General features: G+C 33.3%; 3 protein-coding genes and 1 pseudogene across 6 annotated transcripts; 3 read left to right on the top strand and 1 right to left on the bottom strand.

Annotated features, from left to right (window-relative positions):
• Nucleotides 1-2,362: 2,362 nt before the first annotated feature.
• Nucleotides 2,363-4,436, top strand: LOC110419966 (protein trichome birefringence-like 42). 2 transcript variants are annotated; one of them, XM_021433106.1, is made up of 5 exons: nucleotides 2,363-2,679; nucleotides 3,174-3,345; nucleotides 3,471-3,646; nucleotides 3,795-3,953; nucleotides 4,054-4,436. In XM_021433106.1, the coding sequence occupies exons 1-5, from the start codon at nucleotides 2,375-2,377 to the stop codon at nucleotides 4,352-4,354; spliced, it is 1,113 nt and encodes a 370-aa protein (XP_021288781.1). In that variant the 5' UTR covers nucleotides 2,363-2,374; the 3' UTR covers nucleotides 4,355-4,436. The 2 variants fall into 2 exon arrangements, with proteins under 2 accessions (XP_021288781.1, XP_089640133.1); XM_089784007.1 differs by having other exon boundaries at nucleotides 3,795-3,942; nucleotides 4,054-4,198.
• Nucleotides 4,437-4,561: 125 nt separating this feature from the next.
• On the bottom strand, nucleotides 4,562-8,742 carry EMB1473 (Ribosomal protein L13 family protein). Its single transcript, XM_021433107.2, has 4 exons — nucleotides 8,274-8,742; nucleotides 7,556-7,741; nucleotides 5,870-6,040; nucleotides 4,562-4,996 (listed from the first exon to the last, which is right to left on the bottom strand). Exons 1-4 carry the CDS (start codon nucleotides 8,544-8,546, stop codon nucleotides 4,886-4,888), a joined length of 741 nt encoding a protein of 246 aa, XP_021288782.1. The 5' UTR covers nucleotides 8,547-8,742; the 3' UTR covers nucleotides 4,562-4,885.
• A 931-nt stretch (nucleotides 8,743-9,673) lies between these two features.
• On the top strand, nucleotides 9,674-22,038 carry LOC110419788 (rust resistance kinase Lr10-like). 3 transcript variants are annotated; one of them, XM_021432897.2, is made up of 4 exons: nucleotides 9,674-10,405; nucleotides 10,612-10,727; nucleotides 11,069-11,098; nucleotides 20,657-22,038. In XM_021432897.2, the coding sequence occupies exons 1-4, from the start codon at nucleotides 9,735-9,737 to the stop codon at nucleotides 21,769-21,771; spliced, it is 1,932 nt and encodes a 643-aa protein (XP_021288572.1). In that variant the 5' UTR covers nucleotides 9,674-9,734; the 3' UTR covers nucleotides 21,772-22,038. The 3 variants fall into 3 exon arrangements, with proteins under 3 accessions (XP_021288572.1, XP_021288575.1, XP_021288573.1); XM_021432898.2 differs by having other exon boundaries at nucleotides 9,675-10,405; nucleotides 20,663-22,037; XM_021432900.2 differs by lacking the exon at nucleotides 11,069-11,098 and having other exon boundaries at nucleotides 20,663-22,038.
• Nucleotides 22,039-23,839: 1,801 nt separating this feature from the next.
• LOC110419951 (rust resistance kinase Lr10 pseudogene) lies at nucleotides 23,840-24,925 on the top strand (annotated as a pseudogene).
• The last annotated feature ends 306 nt before the right edge of the window (nucleotides 24,926-25,231 follow it).

Here is a 25,231-nt window from a genome sequence, read left to right as displayed (position 1 = left end):
TGAATTTCTTGTAGATAATTTAGTTATTTATATTGAGAAACACATTGCTAGTCTTTTCAGTATAGAATCAATAATTGATAAATTTGAATTTAAAAAATATTGTCGAGTATAACTTTCTTAAATGATTATTATAAGTCTTTTTTTATTTTTTATTTACATGTTATATAAAATTATTATCTATTTTAAATTTTTTGATCGTTGGTTAAATTCAACGTATTAGTTTTAAAAAATTTTAATTTTAATTTTTATTTTATCTTTGATCCCCACAAAAAGAAAATTGGCTAGTTCTACCCCTGGTGACTCCTACTGCCTTGGCAAAAATTAGCAAGGTTTTGCCTCCTCGTCTCTAATAATCCCAGCTATTCCCCCTTCCCCTTTCTCCCGAAACCGTCCACACTAAATTTCAGATGACTCTTGGTGGTGGGTGCTATGATACCTTTTCCTTTTCAGCCTTCACAAATTGGTTAGATAGTTGGAAAATGAAAAAACAAAAGTAAGAATTTGGGATCTTTGCTTATTAATTTGTCAATTTTTCTCTTATTGAGCAGGTTTGCATGTATTGCTTATGGTATTTATGTCCTAGCTAGAACTCACTTGTATAATTAATGATGGGTTTGGCATTTCTAGGTCCATTACTTTTTTGTTTATTAATTTTCAATACATTTCAATTATGTAAGATTCAATGATGAATTGTAAAACCTATAAACATAATGCAAATGGTGATAAAATTTTGTATTGAAAAGTAATGAAATAAATTTGGATTAAAAAAAAGGTTAAATTTTTTTTTATCACCACGTGAGAATGGTCATGTTATAGTTAGAGTAGCTGATGTAAATATGTCACGTGATCAAAATATTGTGACATGAAATGTCATGAGAGGATTGTTATGCTTTAATGCCTAAGTGATTAAAATTTTTATTTTTCAAAATAATATAACAAAAATTTTTTTAAAAATTAAATAACTAAAAAAGTTATTTAACTGTAAAAAAAATTCCGTCAAATTTCAATTTTGAATATCATAATTGTATTTGAGCTCAAACATTTTTACTATCACTGACTCAATTATCACTTTATCTGCACTCTTACCCTCTATATGAAACTGATTCTGCTTTACTACCCTTACTTTTTTTAATTAATTTACAACTAAAAATTATAATCATATTAAATAATTTTTAATATATACATATATATCACATATTACATGCATAAGAGAAATTAATAATTGAAGTAACAAGGATCGATCAAAAAAATAAATCAATAAACAAAAGCAACATGATAAAATAAGAAAGAAAAAAGGAAGTCAAATTTAGGACCACGAGCGTACACAGTTAATGACCTACCCCCACAACTCCATGCCAGCACTACTAATAATGTTGAGTTTAACCATCCCCAACATCACATCAACTACATATGCACCTACTTCTACTGTTATTGATCCCAACTGTACACAATTGCCACCACCACCACCATTCACATGGGCGGATCCACCTTGAGGAGTGACACCAATCATTTATAAAAAAATTTTATTTTAAAGTATTAAATGAATATATTAAATTTATTTTTTTTAATTTAATACTAAAATTTTTACTTTATAAATTTTAATACATATATATAATTATTATTATTATTATTTTGATAATTACACCATTCAAAAAAAATTTTAAATCACCTTCCAATCGTTTGTCAAAAAGTTCTCCATTCTCAGCCTCCCAACCCCACTCAAAGGCTTAAGCACATGCAAAGGCAATGATGGGTGTTGTCGTGACCCAAACTCCCAATCTCAAACCCACAAGGTGAAGGGAACGTAAGCTTCTTGCCATCACGCCACCTCCTACAGCACGAGAAGATCCCAACAAGCCTTGTTAGAGTTTAGACATGGAGTGCTACGCACCTTTTCTTTTTGGGGTACAGTTTAAGTGCTATACACCTGATTAAAGCTATTTGAAGGTAGAAATAAGAAGCATAAACTGAGGAATTGTAAAACATAGAATCAATATGCATAATCTGCAAGCAATAATCTGATATTAGTGTCACTAGAAAAGGAATATTGACACAAATCAAGAAAAAATAACATATATGGAGTACTGAAGCCAAGATTTGGCAATGTTTGACCAATGAGCTAGTGCCAGGTGTGAATTTATTGGCTACTATAATAATCCAAACTAATAAATTCTAGATTTTATGTAAGAAACCTAAATTTGTGCTGAAATTTATGTCCTTAACCGGTGCCAGATAATGCTCGTAAAAAACAAAGTTATTTTGTTACTTTAATTAAACCTTGGAATTAAATCACACCTTTCCAACCACATTTTTCCTTCCTTAACAAATGATACATAACGTTTACTGGCAGTAGTATCTTCAATTTGCTTACTCAATGGCTGCCTGCCTTGGTTTCTTGGGTTACCATTACCTCCTAGCTGTTTCTCTTTCTCTAGTCATAGTCTTGGTTCATGGAGATATCCATAGCTTTAATACAGGTCATGAAGTAGTGAAGGAAAACGAAGTGAGCAGCTGTGATTTTTTTCAAGGAAGTTGGGTTCTTGATGATTCCTTTAACCCTCTTTATGATTCTTCGAGTTGTCCCTTCATCGGAGGCGGCTTCGATTGCCAGAAAAATGGCAGACCTGATAAAGATTACCTCAAATATAGGTGGCAGCCTAATGGCTGTGACCTCCCCAGGTGAAGCCTTTTCTTTTCTCATACCCAAGGGAAAATTTTTTGGTTGTTCGAATTTAATTTTGGTTCCATGAAAGCACGGTGCATTAGATATATCAAGCATGTTCTAGCTATTAGCCTTTGTCCAATGATAAATTTATTAGCTTTTTTATGATTATTTTTTGAGAAAAGAGAATAAAATTGGGGAATAGAACGGGGGGGAAACGAAGAATTGTACCAAACGATGTTTTTAAAAGTTTTCACGTGTTGTAATAGGAAAAATTATACCTATATAAAAAGGTTAAATGATAATGTCATTAGGTGGAGCCTAGATGAAATTATAAAGGAGAAACTAAATATCCTTTTGTCTGAGAGGAAGAAAAGGTATATTAACATTAGGGTGGGTGGCCATAGGTGAAACCTATCCCTCAGTGACTCAAGCTAGGACATAAAATTTCTGTTTCTTTTTTAACATTTCATGTCTCTAATTTCGAGTGGTTGCTCAAATTTGATTTTAGGTTCAATGGCAATGATTTCCTGGAGAAGTATAAAGGCAAGAAGATCCTGTTTGTGGGGGACTCTTTAAGTAACAATATGTGGAGATCACTGATTTGCATGCTACACGCTACAGTCCCTAACTCTAACTATACCTTCGGCGCAAAAGGGCTGCTCTCAACATTTTCATTGTCGGTATCTCCCTATTTCAGTAGGCAAAATATGCAGCATTGAACAATAGATTGATAAGATGACAAGCTTACCCACCAGATTTGGATTTAAATTTTCTGTTTATAATTAAGTTTTCTTTCTTTTTCCAGGATTTTGGGGTTTCAGTTAACTGGCTGAAAAATGGGTTCCTGATTGATATGGCCTATGAAAAAATTGGTAAAGTTTTGAAGCTTGATTCAATCAGTACCGGAAACCAGTGGCTTGGAGTTGATGTCTTGATCTTCAATAGCTATCACTGGTGGACTCACTCTGGACGCTGGCAAACGTACTATTTCTAACTATGTTTATACTGTATAGCTGTAGCTATGTCTAGCAGAAACTGGGAGGTTTACTTGCTAGAGAACTCTTTTGCTAAAATTTTAAGCAAAAAACAATTTGGTCTTAAGCTTATTAACTGATATACTGTGTTGTAGATGGGACTACTTTCAATTTGGAAACAAGACAGTGAAAGAGATGGATCACATGGAAGCGTACAAGATTGCCATGACAACTTGGGCCAATTGGGTTGACAAGAACATCGATCCTTCAAAGACTTTAGTCTTCTTCCAAGGAGTTGCAGCTGTACATTTGGAGTTAACTTCTTGATTTAATTCCTCATCTCTTGATCATCTTCTTTTATTGATATCAAGTTGACCAATTTGAAGTAAAATTCTTCACTTTGCTTCTTTTCAGTGCCAAGGAATGGAATGATCCAAACCATAAAGATTGCACTGAACAAACAGAACCAGTGAAGGGATCAACATATCCAGGCCCTGGCGTGCCAGGGGAAGCTATTCTAAAGAGCGTATTGAGTAACATGACTAAACCTGCCTATTTACTTGACATTACTTTGTTAACACAGCTAAGAAAAGATGGCCACCCTTCTGTCTATGCCGGCCGCGGCCCCAAGTTCACTGATTGCAGCCACTGGTGTCTTGCTGGTGTGCCTGATACTTGGAATCAACTTCTATATGCAGCTTTGCTTCAGAAGTAGCTCTTTTTCCAATCTTTTTTGGGGGAATATGTATCATCTAAGAACAGCCACATTGGTTGTTTGTAAGTGAATAAATTTAAGTAGGAACAAAAGAAAAATCTTTATTCTGATATGAAATTTCTGGAACTGACAACCAGTCCCATATCTAGTTGCTGACCTCTAGCTCGGTGAGCTAGTGACCTAGTTCGGTCATTACAGATGCCAAAATAAGAACATTAATGAATTATTTGATTAACAAATCAAACTTGGTTCAAACACCAGATTCAGTTTAAATGATATATCAAAGAAACTGAAACCTACAGAATAAATTTCCATCAGAGTTAGGCATTCAACTTTAGCTCAAGAGAAGTAAGATTCATTTCAAATACCTTTACAATCAAATTACAAACAAGAGCAGCACGCAGTCGTGCATTGAGAGCCAAAGAACAAAAGCCATACCCCTGACGATCAAACACAAGAGCAAATGGCAAGCAGGGTGGAAGGCGTCATTGCCTGCTATCTCTCAAGCCAGACCCTGTTCTAGGTTTATCTCTACTTCTGTATCCTCTTGTCCCGTATAGGCAGCTCAATGGGCTTCTGTGCCTCATGCGGATGGTCTGGGCCCTTGTAAACCTTAAGGTGGTTAAATAATGCTCTACCAAGCTGAATAAGACAAATATTAGTATAGAGCTAGGCAATAACCAACAAAAATCATGCACGCAGCATTGAGGAAGCAGCATAATCGTTTCCTGAAGAAATAAAAACTTCTGGAACAGAATGAACCCAAAATGCATTGAGTGCAAAAGCTGACATAAGACATGGATAACTAAAGACTTGATCTTGATATATTCACCATACACATTACCAATTGCCCTATATTAAAAATTATAATGATTGTTTCACAAATTAAAGCTGCTAGTTAGCACTTTGCACATGACCTGTACCATTAACTTGGTTCCTTAGATTCTAAGCTTCATTTTCTATCAGCACTTGCACATTTTAGATTCATCCATTACCCATGACCTTAACCAGCCTTTCTGCAGTCCTTATTACCAATGCAATGCTTATTTGTAGAATACCTCAACCACCAAGTTTATTTTATCATTCTACAACATGGATCCTACAAACATACAGACTTCATGAAGCCACCTTGGCGAAGCTATTACAGCAGGAGACTACGTGAACTAGCTTAGCAAGGTGTGCACATAGAGAATCCAGAATAAATTTTTTCTCATTCTTGATGACCTTGCTAGAGTCCTATTTGGAAAACTCCTAGCTAGTCTAAACTGCGTGAAAAGCTTAGCAGTAGAATGAGCATCACTCATACACACAAGAAAAACTAGCCACACAAACAGTTAAACCAAAAGTTCAGATTGATCAGCAATTAAATAAAATCAGGGTTATGAGGCCTTATTATCCCTTTTATTTAGCAACTAAATCATTGATATATCAGATGGTGATATTTATACCCATATACATATTCATATTGAACTTAGATGTACATATAAGTCTTGAGTTTAAAACCAATAAACTTACCCTTCCTTTAGGAAGCATACCACGAACAGCATGCTCAATAATTCTTTCAGGAATTCTCTGCTGCAGCTGGTTGAATGTTTCCACTTTCATGCCACCTGGTCTTCCTGAATGCCTCCTGTAGAGCTTTTGGGTCCTTTTCTTTCCAGATACAGCAACTTTTTCAGCATTTACCTATAGGATAGAAGTACAGAACAAACTTTTAGAGTTCCTAAATCAAATAATAAACATATTGTTAGAAATCAGGCAGTATCATCAAATCTCCGTCCGCTAAATTGCCAAATTATTATAAGTAGAAACATGATCCTTTAAGCAACCATATCTTTTCTCAAAATATATAAAGCCCAGATCCATGCCAAAAGGTTACATGTTTCCACAAGAGAAACTTTGTCTGTACTATAAAAACGCAAATTTGATACATCTATTAACATGAAAATATTATGTAAAAGAATATTTTAGAAGTTAAGTTACTAAAGAGCCAACTCAAAGCCTCAACCCAAGGAAGCCACACTCTCTTTAGATCCATCACAATCTGCCAGACTCTTTACGATTGCAAGGATCCTGATATAGAAGAGTAGTTTCTAAGCAGGCTAGGACTCCAAGAGAAAGGAATCACTTCCGACAGAAGTCAATAAAAGACCCTCTGTCATCATAACACACTATTCTAATGCAATATGGACTAAATTAGAGTGCAAGATCATGGCTGCCAACTCAGAAACCAACGTTACCCTAAGATCACTTATACACACATAAAATGGTTGATTTACAAGAAAAGGTCTTTCATCTAGTTATTGTACAGCAGAAGTTAGCAAAGGCAACCATGACTATTAGATGCTGCAGACCACTTTAGAAATCAGAACTTGTGTTCCAGCTTGCTTTATCATTATCAAACATATAATTTGAACCCCCACAGAATTACCAAGCTCAGTATTTCACAACTGAAAAAAGATCATAGTGGTCATGGAGTAAAAATAACTTGGTTTCTCTTGATCACATTAGTTTAGAGCTGGCATTACATATTGATGAGCATTGATACCAAATTCTCTCTCCCTCTAGCAGTGAAGTTCAATGACAAGCTCCATCCCACCCTCTCACCCCCTCTGACAGGGACAAACTTTCACATTGAGCCGTGTAATCCACATCACTTGTAATAGCCATATTCCAATAACTAGGCATACGTTCACAAAACTAGAACCATCTACTCACAAGCCATAGTCAACAGACAGCAATTATCTTTAAGATAAAACTGTCAAATAGGGAGTAATCCTGCACTGCCACATTCCCAACCACTAGGATGTCGATAATGCAGCATGTTTTACAGTTCCATTGTTGTTAACAAAAAGAAACAACCAAAACAAGCACCTCTTTAATCAGCATACTCATAACGCAAGTTGCTCAGACCCTAAGTGCTTCTTGTGAAGAAAAGTAATAATTATCAAGTTATTTGTAATAGCACATGCAATCAGGCCAAAAAGCTTTACTATTGCACGGGGAACAAATTGTAGCAAAATGCACAAAATCACGCTTTTTAGAGAACAGCTGCAACATGTAAATTTCAAAGGGCAACCAACATTTTCAAATAGTCAAACCTCTTTCCAACATCTAACCAATGACAAACAACAACACAAACAAGAGCTCACACAACTCCTAAACATAGTCTACTACAATAATGACCAAAAAACCACATACCACTATCACAAAAGCTCCCATATCCACACTAGGAGTATAAGTGGGCAAATTCTTTCCACGCATATACACAGCAATCGTAGATGCCAGTCTTCCCAGAATTTTGTCTGTTGCATCAACAACATACCATGGTTTTTCGGTATTCACGTGATCTTTAGCTTTGGGATACCATGTGTTGTTCCAAATGTCCTGCAAAAAAGAACATGATCCAAATTAAGCAAGCAAGAAGGGAGAAAAGCAGAAACATCATCAAAGACCACAGTAAGAAGCAGATAGCATACTCTAAATGCAATGTCACCTTAATAATTTTGAAAAAGGGAATAGTCACAATTACAATTTAAAGGGAACTTATTCCACACCATCAGAACAGAAATCGCCAATATATATGACCTGTAATCAATAATTGTCATTTAAAAGAAACCGAAATACGCAATTTGACAAACCCCAAGAGAAATCTAATGGCTAAAGTTTCAAAGCATAAACTTTTACTATAACTTGTTCGAAGTTCAAAGTTCAAACCGCCAACAATCCAAAATTTTCAGATAAAAATTGAGAAAAAAACACCATTTTCACCAAAAGAACCATGAATTCAATCAGTTCAATAGTCATAAATAAATTAACATAACATTCCATTCAAAACTCAGAAAAACACTTTAAGAAAGAAAAAAAAGACAATGATACAGAAGTAATAAAGAGAGAGACAGAGAGAGAGAGTCTTTACAGGGCCACCAGCCTCGGATTCCTCGAACATCCAACGCTCGTTTTCAGGGACAAGAGAGAGGTCCTGACAACAAACCCGGAAATCCCGTTTAGAGAAAGACAGAGTCGTTGTCCGAACGGAAGAAGGTTTCGACAATGCCACAACCGGGAAGAACCCAAGAAATGAGCTTTCGTTACTGGGAATAGTCTTTCTTAAAGAACCAAATGAATGTCTTTCTGAAAAAGAAGAAGAAGAAGAGAAGATGGCTGAGGGTGAAGCACAAAGGATTGTCATTTCTTCTGGTTTCTCTTCCACTGGTTCACTCTTGCTGTTTCTATTTAGTACTTCCGATTGGATAAGATGGGCTTTCTTTCGTTTTTCAATTCCCTTTCCTTTCCCTGCAAACTGACACAGCACAGCGATCCCCTTCTTTATCGAGCTTGGACTGCTGGACTTGGGTATGTTCAGTCCGAGAGTTATGTAGCTTGAACTTTTGAGAGCGAAGCCCAAACCCACCCATGGAAAATAAACAAGAGGCGAGGTAAGACGAGGTTGTAGATTGGGCATCCAAATTCCATCCATTCCATTGCATTCTTCATCGTAGATTCTTAAATAGATTATCTACTATTTGGCCATTACTTTTTATATACAAATGTGTGTTACATGCATACAATACATACCAATACTTTTACTACAAAATTTAATCTGTACAAGTCTTTGCAACAAGATGCAAATTGCTATAAAGTGATGCAAAAGCACAATTTCCAACATTTTTTGTTCATGTTTTGGTTACAAAATGTGGTTTCCAACAATCTATTACAATATAAAATCTCTTTTTTTAACTCGGGGAAAGAGAAGATTTGAACTTTATTAATTTTTGAGCAAATAATATATATATCAATAGCTAAATTAAATATTTAAATGTGCGATATAATTTTTTTATATTATCAAAAAGTCAAGATTTAAATATTAGGATGAAATTATTATAAAAAAATTTATTATTATCAAATACTTAATTTTATTACTAAATTGTTAAAAGAGAGTTGAGGTTTGAGGATGGAAGCTACTTGGTTAGTCACTTACCCTTTCTACACATAACAAAAGAAAATGTAAAATATGGACTCAAATGTGTTTCTTGTTTGGCCATTTTGTTTTTTATGGTACTGTTGGATCATATTTACCTCAATGCTATTGTACAGATTTATTTTTTTTTCCTCAGTTTAGTAGTCAATTTTCTTCTTTCTTGTTTGAGTGGTCCTAGTCATCCTGCCTGTATTCAGCAGTACGAAGAAAAACATGTCAGAACTTTTGACTTTTTGGTATCAATTGCTGACACTTTGACTTTAGTTGACTGACTTCTCAACCATAGAATGGTTGGCAGCACAGTGATCAGATGAGCGACCTTCCTAGCTTCTTCACTTGCCTGAATTGAAGTTAAAACTATAGCCACTCAGCCTTCTTCTTGTCATTAAATTTCAGAACATGCTTAGAGCAAAACTTCCATTACTCGGCCTCCTGGCCCTTGCTTTATCACATTTCCCTGATTTTTGCATTGCCAGAGGCAAGCACTGCGGCTCTTCTTTCTGTGGAAACATTAACATCAGTTACCCTTTTCGGTTAAAAAGCCAGCCTCGCAGCTGTGGAAACCGTAAGCTGGAACTCGAGTGTGATGACGAGAATAACAGCACCATTTTCCCCATGAAATATGGGAATTTCTATGTCCAAGACATCTCTTATAGTGACAGAACCATTCAACTTTTAGACGTGAGTCTTGGCAACGATAACTGCTCCATTCCTCATAGTTCCTATCCTTGGTACACCCCTTTCGCCAAAAATCTAGAAGTCTATCGAAGTACCCCTGACCTTAGCATCATGTTTCTCGTCAATTGCACGACGCAGATCAACGACTCTTCAGTTTATATCGATGCTTTTCGTTGCACCAATACCCCTTCCCCTCAACCTCCTTCCTTGTATTTTTTGGATGGAGAAACAATAAACTCTGATTTCCATGAGTCATGCAGAATTGAAGCCCAGGTTCCAATCATGCTTGCCAATATCACTGGCCTCTCTACTTCTGATATTTACACAAAGCTGTTGACTGGATTCCAACTCTCATGGTTTTCCTATGCTGATGATAATTGGACTTTGAATATGTGAGTATTTTGTAGCATTTTATTAATTATAGGTATGATCACTAAAATTAGACAAACAATTAATTTATTTGCAAATTTTACTTATCATACTTAGGGTAGAAATGGAGACATATTTTTCAAAATTTGTCAATTAAAACCTTAGATAATTTGATGCTTCATCTTCTTATTAATTAATGATTTTAATTCTTTTCTTGAATATATTATAGATTGCAATGGGTGGCCACCCTGTTATCGGTTCCATTAGATATATATATACAAGGCAACCTGGCTTTTTTTCTTGGAAGTACATCACTGCCGCGTTTTGTTCTTGCACCTAGCAAAGGTATGTTGTTCGGAGTTCATTAGTAGTTTAATTAGATGTGTGTCCAAGGTTCTTAGGCGCTTAGGCTTGCGTTGTGTTTGGGCTTAGGTTCTTGGGCTCGAGTCTACCCAATTTCATTCGAAAGCATTATATCAGTAAATAATATGTTATTTAATTTTAAATCTCAATTTTATTTTAAAATTAATGTAAAATAAAATATTATGTTTATGGACAAATTAGGGTTCGTTTGAAACTTGCCTATCTAGTACTGATACCCAATCCAACCTAGGCTATAAACACCTCTAAAAAAATTTACCTTCTGCTAAAGTATAGCATTAATTTTTTATTTGATATTTTGACAGGAACCCAGATCATTTGTGTTGCAATAACAGGTAAAGCCTCACCATTTACCATGAAAGTTTATGACTAGGTGACATCATATTGTAGGAATAAATAAATATATATATATATATATTACAATAAACATCAAATTAACATCAATGTCAAAGAAAAGCATGTCCAAGTAGGAGAAAAAATTATGGTTAAATTTTGAAATTAGCCTTTGCACTCTATCAAAGTGATGAATTCAGTCTTTATACAATAATTTGTTAAAATTAAATCTTTATACTTTTAAAAATTAACAATGTCACTCCAATTGTTAATAATATTAAAGTTTTTCTTATTATTTATATTGATATGGCATTATATATGATGATGTGATATTTTTTTTATTTATTTCATAATATTCTTTTCACGGTTTTAAATTATAGAGCACAAAAATTCAATTATTCTATGTCTCACAACATTATTTCTATAAATCCAGGAAACCTATTTGTATTTTTCATCTGTTTCTTTTTCAATCCCATTTAAAACCATTAGTGTTTATTGAATAATTTCATATCCACACTTACAAAGTTCATGTTAGAGCTTGGTTATATCATATCAGCACTACTATTGCATCATTTGTGAAATGTCACATTATAATTGTTATGTCATCTGATTTAATATCACATTAGCTAGAAAATACCACGTCAACACAGACAAACTTCATATCATTATAGATAACAGAAAATTTTTAACACATTAGATTGACATTATCAATTTTGAAAAGTATAGAAACTCAATTTTTACAAATTATTATACAAAAACTAAATCCATCACTTTGGTAAAGTATAAAGACTAATTGCATAATTTAATCAAAAAATATATACTTTGTGTTATAAATATTATACATTTTATTGTAAGAAAACATGCACATTAAAAAAAATCGTGTAATAACCTTTGTACTAATCATACTTGTACTAGTCTTCTACCCTTTTAAGACTAACCTAGAGTAAAATCAAGATCTTGATTCTGGACATTTTACAAGCCTTTTGATCTCTAAGAACTCACCGTGGGAAACTACAACAAAAATGAGTAGCAACACACTTTTCATAATATAAGAACCTTAGTCTAACAATGGAGGGAGAGAAGTTTTTCTCTAGAAAAAAAGTTTTATGTTCTTATATTTTCATAACATTCTTAGGTTGTGTTTGGTATGAGGAATGTATACCACATTTCTGGGAATGATATTCCTATGTTTGGTAAGCAACATTTTAGGGAATGATGCCTTACCTTGGGAATATCGTTCCCATTGCAATAGGAGGGAAAGTTTGTGTGATGATGGGTGTGATGAACCCTTTGTTTGTTTTGCTGGTCCATGTTTATTGGTGGCTATTTGTCTTGATCCCATACACAACTTGGGGTTGATTTTTTTTTTTTGGAGTTGTTGTATGCTTTTCTCTATAGCTGCTTTCTCGGCAAAGCATATTTTTTGCCCTTCTTGGGCAGCTTTTGCAAAGCCTTTCTTGAATCAAATACAATTTTAACTTTCAAAAGACAAAAACTTGAATTTTGGAAGCTTTATACTAGAAACTCATCAAAGCCAACATAGACACATAAACCCTTTTAAAAATTGTCTCGTGTGTCCTAGACTTATTTAAACACATCATATATGAGTATCTCAACCCCTCAATGAGCATACTTCAACCCCTTTTCACATTGCAACTTATAATCATAATTATATCATAGTTCTCAAAAGCAACATAATTGGTTGACTTTGAATATAGTGCACTGATGTAGTATCAAATATCTTTCCCTTTGCCCCAATACTACTTATTTTTTTTTTAAAAAAAGCATTTTCTCAATAATTTCCTATATAACCGAATCATCCATGATCTTAAGTAACATACCCAAGTAGCAGATATTCATTCCTCACTTTATGAGAGTCAAAAGGCAAAAAGTGCATAGTACAGGTTTTATTAACCTTCTAATTAAGACTCACACGATGAAAAAGTATCGATCCATTTTGTCACCTCCTATATCGATTGTAAAGCGCATGTAATATGAAATACATACTATGGTGAAGGGTTTGTCTTTAAGAGCATACGCCAAACTCCTTAAAACCGTACAAGTCTTAGTCTAGTCACTCTTTAAAAGCATCTAACATGAGTTTCCCATTTGCTTGCCATTTTAGGCACCAAATTAGGCCTCACATCTAACTTCCTCTATAGGTTACATGGATTATGGGCTAGTTCATTATTGGTCCCTTAGTTATTTTTTATCATATGGAGCTCATCTTGGCTCCAACCAAGACAACATTTCAAACTATATTTGCTATCTAAAACTTTAGTAGTTTGTGTCTCATCTTTGCTCACCTTCAGAAAGGCTAAATGTGATTACTGGTATGACTGAGACAATTTCGAACCTGTTGACATATCTTATATATCTTGTCTACTAATTAATATATAAACATAAATCCATCTATTATGGAAAAAAATTGCATAAACATTTAATATCCCAAAGGTTCAACACATATGATAAAAAAAAAATCACCATCTATGAAGTCTTAAAGACTTAACATGAGTCACAGAGGCATCCCTTGGAATAAATTTAGTCAAAAGATCCACAGCTGTATGACAAGTGGAAATATGTTTTAAGATCAAGTCCTTTTGCATAGTTAAATCTCTAATGAAGCTATGTCACATATCAATGTGTTTGGTTCTGTCATGATATTTGTATGGTTAATGAAAGAAATTGTTGTCATACTATCACAATGAATGGTCACTGGACTTAAAGCACAACTAATTACATCAAGATTTTGAAAGAATCGCCTCAACCAAAACATTTCTTGTACGATTGTTGAACAAGCTAAAAATTCTACTTCTATATTGGAAAAGGCAATGCAAGATTGTTTCTTGTTGTTCCATGAGATATCGCCACCATTAAGCAAGAACGCATAGCTTGATGTTGATATTTGTATGCAAGATTGTTTCTTGTCACTTCCCCAATCAACATCATTATAATCAATGAGGTTCAAGCTCGAACTAGAATAACATAATATATAATCAATATTTCTCTTAAGATAGCACAATATCCTTTTAATTGCTTTCCAATGGACATGTCCAGGGTTCGATAGGAATTTACTTATTAAACCATCTGCAAAGTTGATATCAAGTCTGGTGCACATCATAGCATCTACATGTAACTACCAACTGCACTTGAATAAGAAACAAAAGCCATCTACTTTTTTTTGTGTTTTTTTGTTTTGAAGTCTTAGGAGCCATATAAGGATTCAAGGTTTCGGTTTTTGCAATAAAAGTATCAATGCGTTTTTGCAATTTTGCCTCTGGAATCGTTCAAGAACTTTCTTGATATATGTCTCTTAAGACAAACCAATGTCTTTTCGAATAATCCTTTAGGATCTTAACTCAGAGTACATAATTTGGTTCAACCATGTCATTCATCTCAAAGTTTGAGGACAACCACATTTTAGTGGCGATCATCATCTCCTTATCATTTCCAACCAATAGTATATCATCAACGTACAATGACAATATGATAAAACTTCCTTTGAACCGTGTAACATTCAATAATCACAAACCTAAAATGAATAATGGTGTGATGAAATTTAAGATACCATTGTCTAGATGATTGCTTTAGCCCATAGATAGATCGTTTAAGCTTGCAAACTTTGTGGTCTTGAGCTTTTGCAACAAAGCCATTAGGTTGATTCATATAGATCTTTCCATCTATTTTTTCATTGAGAAATGTCGTTTTAATACCCTTCTGGAAAAGCTTTAGATCTAAATTTGCAACTATGGTTAGAATTAAGCATATTAAGGCAAACTTAACTACTGGTGAGAAGGTTTCCTCATAGTCCACACCTTCTTATTGTGTGTACCCTTTCGCTATTAGGTGAGCCTTGTCTCTTTTAATGAAATCATCCGCTTGACCTTTCACTTTTAGAATGCATTTGTTACGCCCTAGTGGAAGGTCAATTAAGTCTCAAACATGATTTGTCCTTATAAATTTCAAGGTTGTTAATGGTAAGGTGCCTGTTAATTTTGAGGTACTTAAACCCGAACTCTATTAATAACTACAATACCCGAATCTTACAACTACCAAAATATTTTTGAAAATTAGTACCCTAATTCAAACCCAAATACATAACCACTACTTGATAATTATTCGTACCCGTTTTAAAACCTATTATATAAAAAAATATTAAAATACTAAGAAAAAAAAGAAAAGATGAACTAGGAACAAACTAAGTAATTAAGCAGCAATTGAGCACTAACTAGAACAAGGAATGACTAAGAAAAGAAAGAAAAGAAAAATGAGTTACTAGGGAGCAAGTTGAGCATTGACAAGGACCAAGAACGACTAAAAAAGGAAAAACAAGAAGAAAAAGCGGCAAAAGTAAGCGAGTTGAGCAATAATCATTGACCTGAAAGTATAGAACTAGGAATAACTAAGAAAAGAAAGAAAAGAAGAAGGAGCGGCTAGGGGAAGAAAAGAAAAAAAAGAAAGAGCAACTATGGGAAGAAAAAAGAAAGAAAGAGGAGTTAGGATTTACATATTAATATATTATATTATTAAATTATAAAATTAATATTATTTTATTATTTAGTAATTATCAACATAATTGGATTCAGATAGCGGGTATCTAAGGGATAGCACCTAAGCCCTACCCAAACTCGATACAACTGGTGAAATCACTACCCGAATCTGTCTCAAACTCGATTATAAGTTACCCTAACCTTATATATTCGAGTCGAATACTCGTGAGTACTTTCTAATAAGGTACCCATTGCCGTTCCTAATAAATTTTATTTCATAATTCATTACATTTTCCACTCTTGTGCAATAAAAGAAGATAAAGCTTTTTGAATAGTTGTCAGTTTAGCCTCATCTTGTAAAGCAATTATGAAAGCTTTTCCTCAATCTGAAACCGATGAGAGGTACTCGTACGTTTGTTTCTACGTAACTCAACTTGAGGATCTTTATTTATTCTGATAAATGAACTTAATAGTAAATGGCTCTCTCTACCCCTGAGAGCTTGAGGAATTTCTTTCACATTCTCAATCAGGCTGCTTGGTGTGCCAATATCAAGAAAATCACATCTCGTGACTTATGTTTGGTTATGCTTCCATTTCCATGTTCTCATGTGAACTCATATCCCTTAGAGAGTTCAAAGTACCTTATAAAGATACACAGTTTTGCTATTGGACATAATTTCCTATCCTTGTAACAAGTAATATGCACAAAAGCAGCTAAACCCCAAGGTTGCAAATTACCCATGTTATGTTTTTCGTTAGTCTAAAGCTCATATAGGGTTGAAAGTATTGATTTGTACGGTACACAATAAAAAACGCAAGAAATAGTCAAAAGTACATCCCCCAAAAAAGATAAGAGAATATCTGTTTACACCATCATCGACCTAACCATGTCTATGAGGGTTCTATCCATTCTTTTCACTACACCATTTTGTTGAAAAGTCTTTAGAATCATTAGTTGTTTGAGTATCCTTTTTCATCGCAAAGCCTCTTAAATTACTCAAATGAATATTCACAACCTTGGTTTGTTCTTGCAACCTTAAACTCCTCTTAAATTACTCAGATAAATATTCACAACCTCGGTTTGTTCTTATAGCCTTAAGCTTTGGTCTAGTTGATTCTCAATCAAGGTTACATGGTGTATTTTCTAACTTATGGTAAATCAAGTAGACATGATCAAACGCGTATAGCCATTTATGAATGTAATGAAACAAGGTGCACCATGGCTTGCCTTCACATTCATTAGGCCACAAATGTTTGAATGGATTATTTGTAATTGAACAAATACACTTTTGGCTTTTCTAGAATGGCTTTTTAATTGCTATTCTAGCAAAAATATGTTCATAGGTTGGCAAAGACACTTAAGCAAATAGGCCTAAAAGACCTTTTTTAGCTAATCTATTTATTTTATCTTGTCAAATATGGTCTAATCCAGCATGCCATTTTACAGAAATATTACAAACATTATCATGGGTAACAATTAAAGAAATAGATCATTGACGTTATTATAGCTAGCATAATTAGTGTTTAAAATCATCAACCATCCCGAATAAAACCACAATTATAATTAATTGTTCCTATATAAATACCAACATGATTTCCCTCAAAAGCAAACCTAAAACCTAAGCTTAACATGATTATAACTGAAAATAAGTTTTGCCAAAGTTTTGGAGTATAATTGACATCATGAAGAAGCTAGGTACAACACTACACATTCCCAACTTGTAAATGCCAATGCCTAGTAACTCCATGCTAGGATCATTCCCATTTTTGATGTTTCTAAATCTAACTAGAATTAGATGGAACTCAAAAAATCCAACTCTTGTCTTAGCTAAGTGGTCTGTTGCTGTTAAGTCCACAATCCACATAGGAAAAGGATGACTAGGTAAAGTTTTGCTAGCCACAAAGCAATCAAAATGAGACATACAATTGGAAAGTACTTACTTTCGCTTAATGCACTACAAGTGAAATGTCCCAATTTTCCATAGTTATAACAAGTTAATTTGGCCCTATCTTTCTTATCACTAAGCTTGCATTTATAACGCTTGGTAGTTTTTGCCTTCTTTGGTGCAATCCATCATTAGTGTCCTTCTTAGAGACTCTTCTTCACTTAGACCTAGATGCCTTGCATGAACTAGGCTTTGCAACATTGACAACATTAATAGTGGTAGATTTTACAACCTTCAAGCACTCATTTTCTAACTCTAAATGACATAATATGTCATCAAAATTTTTTTACATTATCGTTATATGTCGTCTCTGCCTTCATGTGCTCCTAAGAGTCAAAAAGAGGGGAGTAACTACTTGAATCTATTGTTCATTTGTCAAGATAATTTCCACTACCTTAAGCTAATTGATCAAGGTAGATATTGTTCTCAAATGTTGTTTCATAGATTTATATGCCTTTTTCATATAAGTATTGAACTTTAAGTTCAACTAGCACAACTTAGTTAGATAAACCATTCCATATTTGTTATTAAAAGCTTGCCACATCTCATGTGTTTTCTAATACTACTCAAACTTGCCCTTCAAATCCTTGTGCATGGTGTCAACATAGTAAAGCATGCACCATAATCCTTCTTACACCAATTTTGGTAGGCTTTAAGATCATGACGGTGTTGATCATTGTGTGTGTTACTCAACATAGTAAAGCGCGTGCAACGATCCTTCTTGCAACAATTTTGGTAGTCTTCAAAATCACGACGGTATTGAGTTGTATTTCCGGCTCAGCCTCTTGCATAATTTGGTCAAGGCATTTCAAAAACCCTTTCTTATTTAAGAGATATTGGATTTTACGACACTAAATTCAATACGCTCCTAATCTTTTCTTGTATGCAAGTAATTATTAACATTATTCAAAATAATTCGTAAAATTTTAGTTTTAAAAGAAAATTTTGAAAAATTTCACTCATACCAAAACCTCCCACTTATCATGGCATTTCTAGACATGACACTAAATTGCATATTACTAGAAAACTTAGCACGCTTAATAACTCATAAAATTATATCAAGCTAAACATATGTAATTTTTGAATAATTTAAGTATCATGATATAAATCATATATCATATGAATGCTATTCACTTTAAATATTAAAGATATAAACTAAGTATTTTTCTTAATTATTAGAATTTCAAAAAGGTACAAATTAGGGAGAAAATTCTAATTATAGGTTCTGAAAATTCATAAAATGCGCACCAGACATCTCTTTGTTGCACACATTCCCACAAGTGTAGCACAAACTGTCACTGGCTCAAAAACCAAGGCATGTGCCTCCACGTTCACGAATGAGTCTCGAAAATTTGAAGTTACATTTTTAGCATATTTTAATTTTAAAAATATTTTTGAGAAATGTTAAGATTATGAAAAGACCGTAAAAGAAATAAATAGCAATATTCTTGAATTTCTAGTGATAGTGTGTTAGAAGTGCACGTCCATAGAGTCCTTACGTGCCACGACACGCCACCTAGATGTGAGTGGGCATCTTTTTCTACCCAGGAAAACTATTTCAAGGCAAATCATTATCCCTGGGTGGCATGTGCAATCCACGCACTACTTCGTAGAAGCTTTTTGTAATGTTCTTCGTGTGTGTTGGTTGATCTTAGAAAAGGGTGTCCATTATGGTAGTCCATGCTTTAACCGGAGTATGGGGTGTACAACATGCATTAGGCCAAAAGTGGTGTGGTTTTTTTTTTTCAATTTAGTCTCAATTTTCTTTTGCAAAGTTCTCTAAACATACAAATCCAAAAACATACCTTTCTACAATTATCATTAAGATGCCATTACCATATAAGCTTAAAAAATATGATAATCATAAAATAAGCTATAACTAATGAATCTTAGCATGTTAGTCATGTTTTTCAAAGATCATAACAACATGAAAACCCTTGATTTGGCTCTAATATCAAAGTAAGAAAACATGCAGATTACCAAAAAATTACGAAATAATTTTTACTCCAATCATACTTATATCAGTCTTTTGCCTTTTCAAGACTAATGTAGAGTGACTCCAAGATCTTGATTCTGGGCATATTACAAGCCTTTTTATCTCCAAAACCTCGCAACGGAAACTATTACAAAAATGAGTAGTAACCACACTCTTCACAATACAAGAACCTTAGCTTAACAATGGAACATGAATGGTTTTTCTCTAGGGAGGAAAGTTTTCTACTCCTGTATTTTTAGAATAATCTTAATGAATTGTTGGTGTGTCATTTGGTGGAGCATCCAAGCATATTTATAAACCTTTAAAGATCACTTAAGAACTCTCATCAAGATAATCCTGAAAATATTTTTTTACAATAAATAATTTAACATTAAATTGATTTTAGTTTATTGTATTCATTATATTGGTTGTATTTTTCTATTAATATGAAAAAAAAATTACAAAAAAATGGCATTGTGAAAGTAATTGAAGTAGTTTTATATATATAAATATATGTAAGTGCATGCGTGTGTGTCTCCTTTTTCCCCTTTTCTCAAAAAGCACGTGACACAATTTTGAGTGTCACTAAGTTACACTCTGCGATGAGGTCAAAATACGCATCCATTATCCCAATATACACAATGAGCTAACGTGTTCTTCCCATGATGTTCACTAATTGCCCTTTTCAATAACTGCTCCTACTTGGTGTATATATAAAAGCCTTGACAATTCATCAAGGATACATTGGAAACTCAACAGACTCCTTCTTTAAGATACTTTCTCAAACTCTCTCTTACTATGCTCTTCCTTTGCCCTTTGCTTTTTGCCTTACTCTCTACCTTGCTCCGTCACTTCCCTATATTCTACCCTCCACCCATTTATCTTCTGCCACAACATTCAGTGCTTGACCTATATCAATCTCAGTCTTAGTCTCCTCTAGCACATCTCATTTTACTTGTTGCAATACTAACACTCTCCCAATCAAAGAAGAGTTCCCTCTACACATAAGTTTATTTTTGTTTTTTCATTTCTTCTTCTTTTTTTCTTATTTTAGTCTCTTTTTTAAAAGTTTTTTCTTATTTTAGTTAATTATCATTATAATGTCATAATTAATCAATCAAAGCTAATTTGAATTATTCATTTCTTGAGGAACAGGAATTATAGTAGCAAGAACATTATTGGGGATATCTGGCTTGATTGCACTTGTTATACACAAATTAAGGAGAAGACATTTATCAATGGATGATATGATAGAGAACTTTCTTCAAAGTCAAAACAATCTGATGCCTATAAGGTATTCTTATTCTGAAGTAAAGAGAATGACAGGAGATTTCAAGATTAAATTAGGCCAAGGAGGATATGGCTCCGTGTTTAAAGGAAAACTTCGAAGTGGTCGAGAAGTTGCGATAAAATTGTTAAGCAAATCAAAAGCTAATGGCCAAGATTTCATCAATGAGGTTGCAACTATTGGAAGGATTCATCACGTTAATGTGGTGCAACTTATAGGATTTTGTGTGGAAGGATCAAAACAGGCCCTTGTGTACGACTTCATGGTAAATGGGTCCTTAGATAAAATTATATTTTCAACAGGGAATAACACTTTAAGTTGGCAGAAAATATTTGAGATTGCCCTTGGAGTGGCACGAGGAATTGATTACTTACATAGAGGTTGTGAAATGCAAATTTTACATTTTGATATCAAGCCACATAACATTCTTTTAGACGAAAACTTTAGACCAAAAGTTTCAGATTTTGGCCTTGCAAAATTATATTCAGTGGATGACAACATTGTCTCCCTTACAGCAGCACGAGGGACATTAGGATATATTGCTCCTGAGTTGTTTTACAAAAATATTGGAGGCGTCTCATATAAAGCTGATGTTTATAGTTTTGGAATGATGTTGATTGAAATGGTGGGAAGGAGGAAAAACTTGAATCCGTTTGCAGAACATTCCAGTCAAATTTATTTTCCGTCGTGGATCTACAATCAATTTGATCACGGAGATGATATAGAGCTTGGAGATGTGACAGAAAGTGAAAACAAAATTGTGAAAAAAGTAGTAATAGTTGCCTTTTGGTGCATACAGACGAAGCCCACAGATCGTCCTTCGATGAGCGAAGTCTTGAAAATGCTTGAAAGTGAACTTGAGCTCCCCGCAATGCCTCCCAAGCCTTTTCTATTCTCTCAAGAAACGTCCACTAAAGATCATGCTAGTAAGAATTCGAGAGATGAGACAACTACAGATTCCGAGAATATTGTGTAATGCAAGTTGTGCATGAATTTAAATACTTTATCATACTACCTTTATTGTTTTACAGTTACATTTCTAATGATTTGGGCATTAGTTGTGGTAATGAACATGTGTGAGAAATAGTATTACTAAAATGTAAGACATTTAAGTTTGATATAATGGTTATTATCTCTATTTATATCATGAAAAATTTGGCATTTAGCAATGAAAAGTTTTTTATTTAGTGTTACAAAAAATTGTGATGTAAATATTATTTGCACTAGTTTCTCTAACTTTTTTTTTTTGTTTTTTGCATATTTTTTGCCACAAAATGCAGTTTGCAATAGTCTATTTTAGCATAAGACTTTTTATTTTGCGAAAAAATATTTTCAATACTTTTTGTGCATATTTTTATTAAAAAATGTAGTTTCCAAAATCTAGCAGTATGTATAAAACCTTTCTATATTGTAAAAATAACTAAAAATTTGCAATATTATAAAAGGTGTTTCAAAAAAAATAGTTAATAAATGTATAATTTCGTGGCACGTTAATTAAAAATGTTTGATGTTTGAATTTATTCTTCTCTTCATATATGTGTTTCTAAGGCCATTGTATTTGCTTTTTAGTCTTGAATTATTGTAACCTTTCTATTCTGCAGGTTTAATTCGGTGAATAACAAAGGCTTGTTTTCTTTCAGTTCAATTGTTAAGTTTGAACAGGGATTTTCTTCTTTCTTGTCTGAGTGGTCCTCCCTGTCCACAGATATATGAAGAAAGATACCCACCCACTTTGGCTTTTTTGGTTATCACTCATCAATAGCTTTGGCTATGGCCCTGTTTTAAGTCGTTTTTCCAGTTTTGGTGGTTGACTCATGACTTTCGATGCAAATGTATGGTCATGTTCCTTAGCAGCCACAGATAGTGGTAGCAACAGTGAAGATAAGGGACTTTCCTAGGTGATTCTTTACCTGCCTCAATTGAATTACTCTGCCTTGGCTGTCTTTTTCTCGCCCACTGGTGAAACTTTTGGATGCTAAAGCGCAAAACTTTAATCATTTTGGCTCCTAGCTTTTGCCTTCTTATATGAAAAGAGAACGTAACTTTCATTTTTTCTCTTACTTTATACGAAGGAAATATGTGGGTGCAATTCTTTCTCCTACGTACCTACAAAAGTGAAATCTTTACCACTATATATATCCATGTATATCTCTCTATAGTTGCAATTATATTGCCTATTTTCTTCTAACAAAAAATTGTATAGAACTGTCAAATTTTATAATATTCTATCTTAATAAGGTTGGAAAAATAGTGATATTTTATAAGTCTTTTATCTCATATTGCTTAAGTATAAAAGATGTTAGTATTTCATATAAGTAAATTTATTATGAACTTGTAAAGATAAAAAAAAATGAATTTGTGTGCACAAGAGATCTGACCAAGTTTTGAGAAAATGTGAATTTTTCCCTTACATCCAAGTTTATACATGGACTAGGTCCAAGTGATATTTTGTACTAACTGTGTAAATATATATATATATATATATATATATATATATAATTTTTATGAGTATTGCATGTATGTAACATCAAAGAGGTTCAACAAAAGCTAAAATAATTAATTAAGAGAAGATCCACTATAAATGATTCATAAATAATATTGAACGACATTGATTACATTTTTTTAGTAACATATTTTATGTTGTTACGATGTTTTTTGGTCAAAATAAAAATTATGTCCAATTTATCTTTTTACTTTGGGTGATGGATCAAATTATGATCATATTTGAGTGAGTGTAATCTTGTCACTATAATTTAAAATTGGTTAAAAATGATCAAAAGTTCTGAAATAAACTAAAAAGTAGATTAATAAAAATTACACCCATTCAAAAATAAATAGTAAATTTGATCCATCATGTTAAGTAGATTGATGGTAAATTTGAACCTTATCTCAAATTATTCTATGAAGTTTGTTTGTGAAAATATGGCAGCTAGTACATACCCAAATTAAAGTTGTAAACAACATATACATGTTCTATAATCATGTTTTCCAACTAATTGATTTATATATTGTTTTGTAACTTTTTTATTTTTTGAGAAACAGGAATTCTTTAACTAAGAACTTTTTTGGGAATAATTTGCTTGATTCTGTTGGTTAGACAAAAATTAAAAAGAAGGCATTTGTCGATGGATGACATGATTGAGAATTTTTTTTAGAGTCAAAACAATTTAATGCCTATTAGATATTCTTACCCTGAAATAAAAAGAATGATTGATGGTTTCAAAAAAAAACTAGGTCAAGAAGGATATGGCTTTGTATTTAAAGGAAAACTTCTAAGTAGTCAACTTGTTACAATAAAATTATTAAACAAATCAAAAGCTAACTGTCAATATTTCATCAATGAAGCTGCAACTATTGGAAGGATTCATCACGTTAATGTGGTAAAACTTAATGGATTTTGCATGAAGGGATCAAAACAAGCTCTTGTATATAACTTCATGAAGAATGGGTCTTTGGATAAAATTATATTTTCAACTGAAAATAACACTTTGAGTTGGCAAAAAATGTTTGAGATTGCATTGGGAGTGGCTCGCGGTATTGAATATTTACATAGAGATTGCGAAATGCAAATTTTACATTTTGATATCAAGCCACATAACATTTTTTTAGATAAAAACTTTATTCCAAAAGTTCCAGATTTTGACCTTACAAAGTTGTATTCAATGGATGATGATGTTATTTCTCTCACAACAGCACAAGGTAGGCTAGAATATATGGCTCCTGAATTGTTTTAATAATATCTTTTATAAAGCTAATGTTTATAGTGTTGGAATGATGTTAATGAAAATTGTTGGAAGGAAAAAAAAATTGAATGCCTCTGCCGAACATTCAAAGTCAAATTTATTTTTCAGCATGGATATATGATCGATTAGATGGAGATATCATGGTGCTCGGAGATTTGACAGAAATTCAAAACAAAATTATGAGAGAAATGGTAACAGTAGCCTTATGGCGCATACAGATGAAGCCCAGATATCGTCCTTCAATGAGCAAAGTCTTGAAGATGGTTGAAAGTGAAGTTGAGCTACTTGAAAAGCCTCCCAAGCCTTCTTTCTCTGGAAATGTCAACTAAAGAGAGTAAGAATTCTCCCCGCACACGTGGCAATCGGCCTTCCTCAGCTACCTCCTGATATTCGTCGTTGGGACACCACTCAACATCGTGATCATGCTAAATCTGACTACTTTTTCTGTATTTAGTTTTTTGAGTGGTAAGTAGTTTTGTTTCCACCAAGATCTAGCGGCCAATGTTTGTGTTCTCTCTACTACCTTGGTTTGTTTTGTTTCTGTTACTTCTCTATTTCCCTGTATGTGACCTCTGATGAAATAAATCATTTCCTCACTTGTAAAAAAATTGCAAGAAAATGTAAATTTTATTTTTCCCTTATTTTATACAAAGAAAATATGTTCTATCTTATATTTATATTTTTATGTATGTA

The sequence above is a fragment of the Theobroma umbraticum genome, unplaced genomic scaffold (genome assembly GCF_002168275.2).
Source record: "Theobroma umbraticum cultivar Fairchild unplaced genomic scaffold, ASM216827v3 scaffold_67.0, whole genome shotgun sequence".
NCBI classification, from domain to species: Eukaryota; Viridiplantae; Streptophyta; class Magnoliopsida; order Malvales; family Malvaceae; genus Theobroma; species Theobroma umbraticum.
Note: the sequence above shows the minus strand (reverse complement) of the source record. Positions and strands in the feature narration are given on the sequence as shown.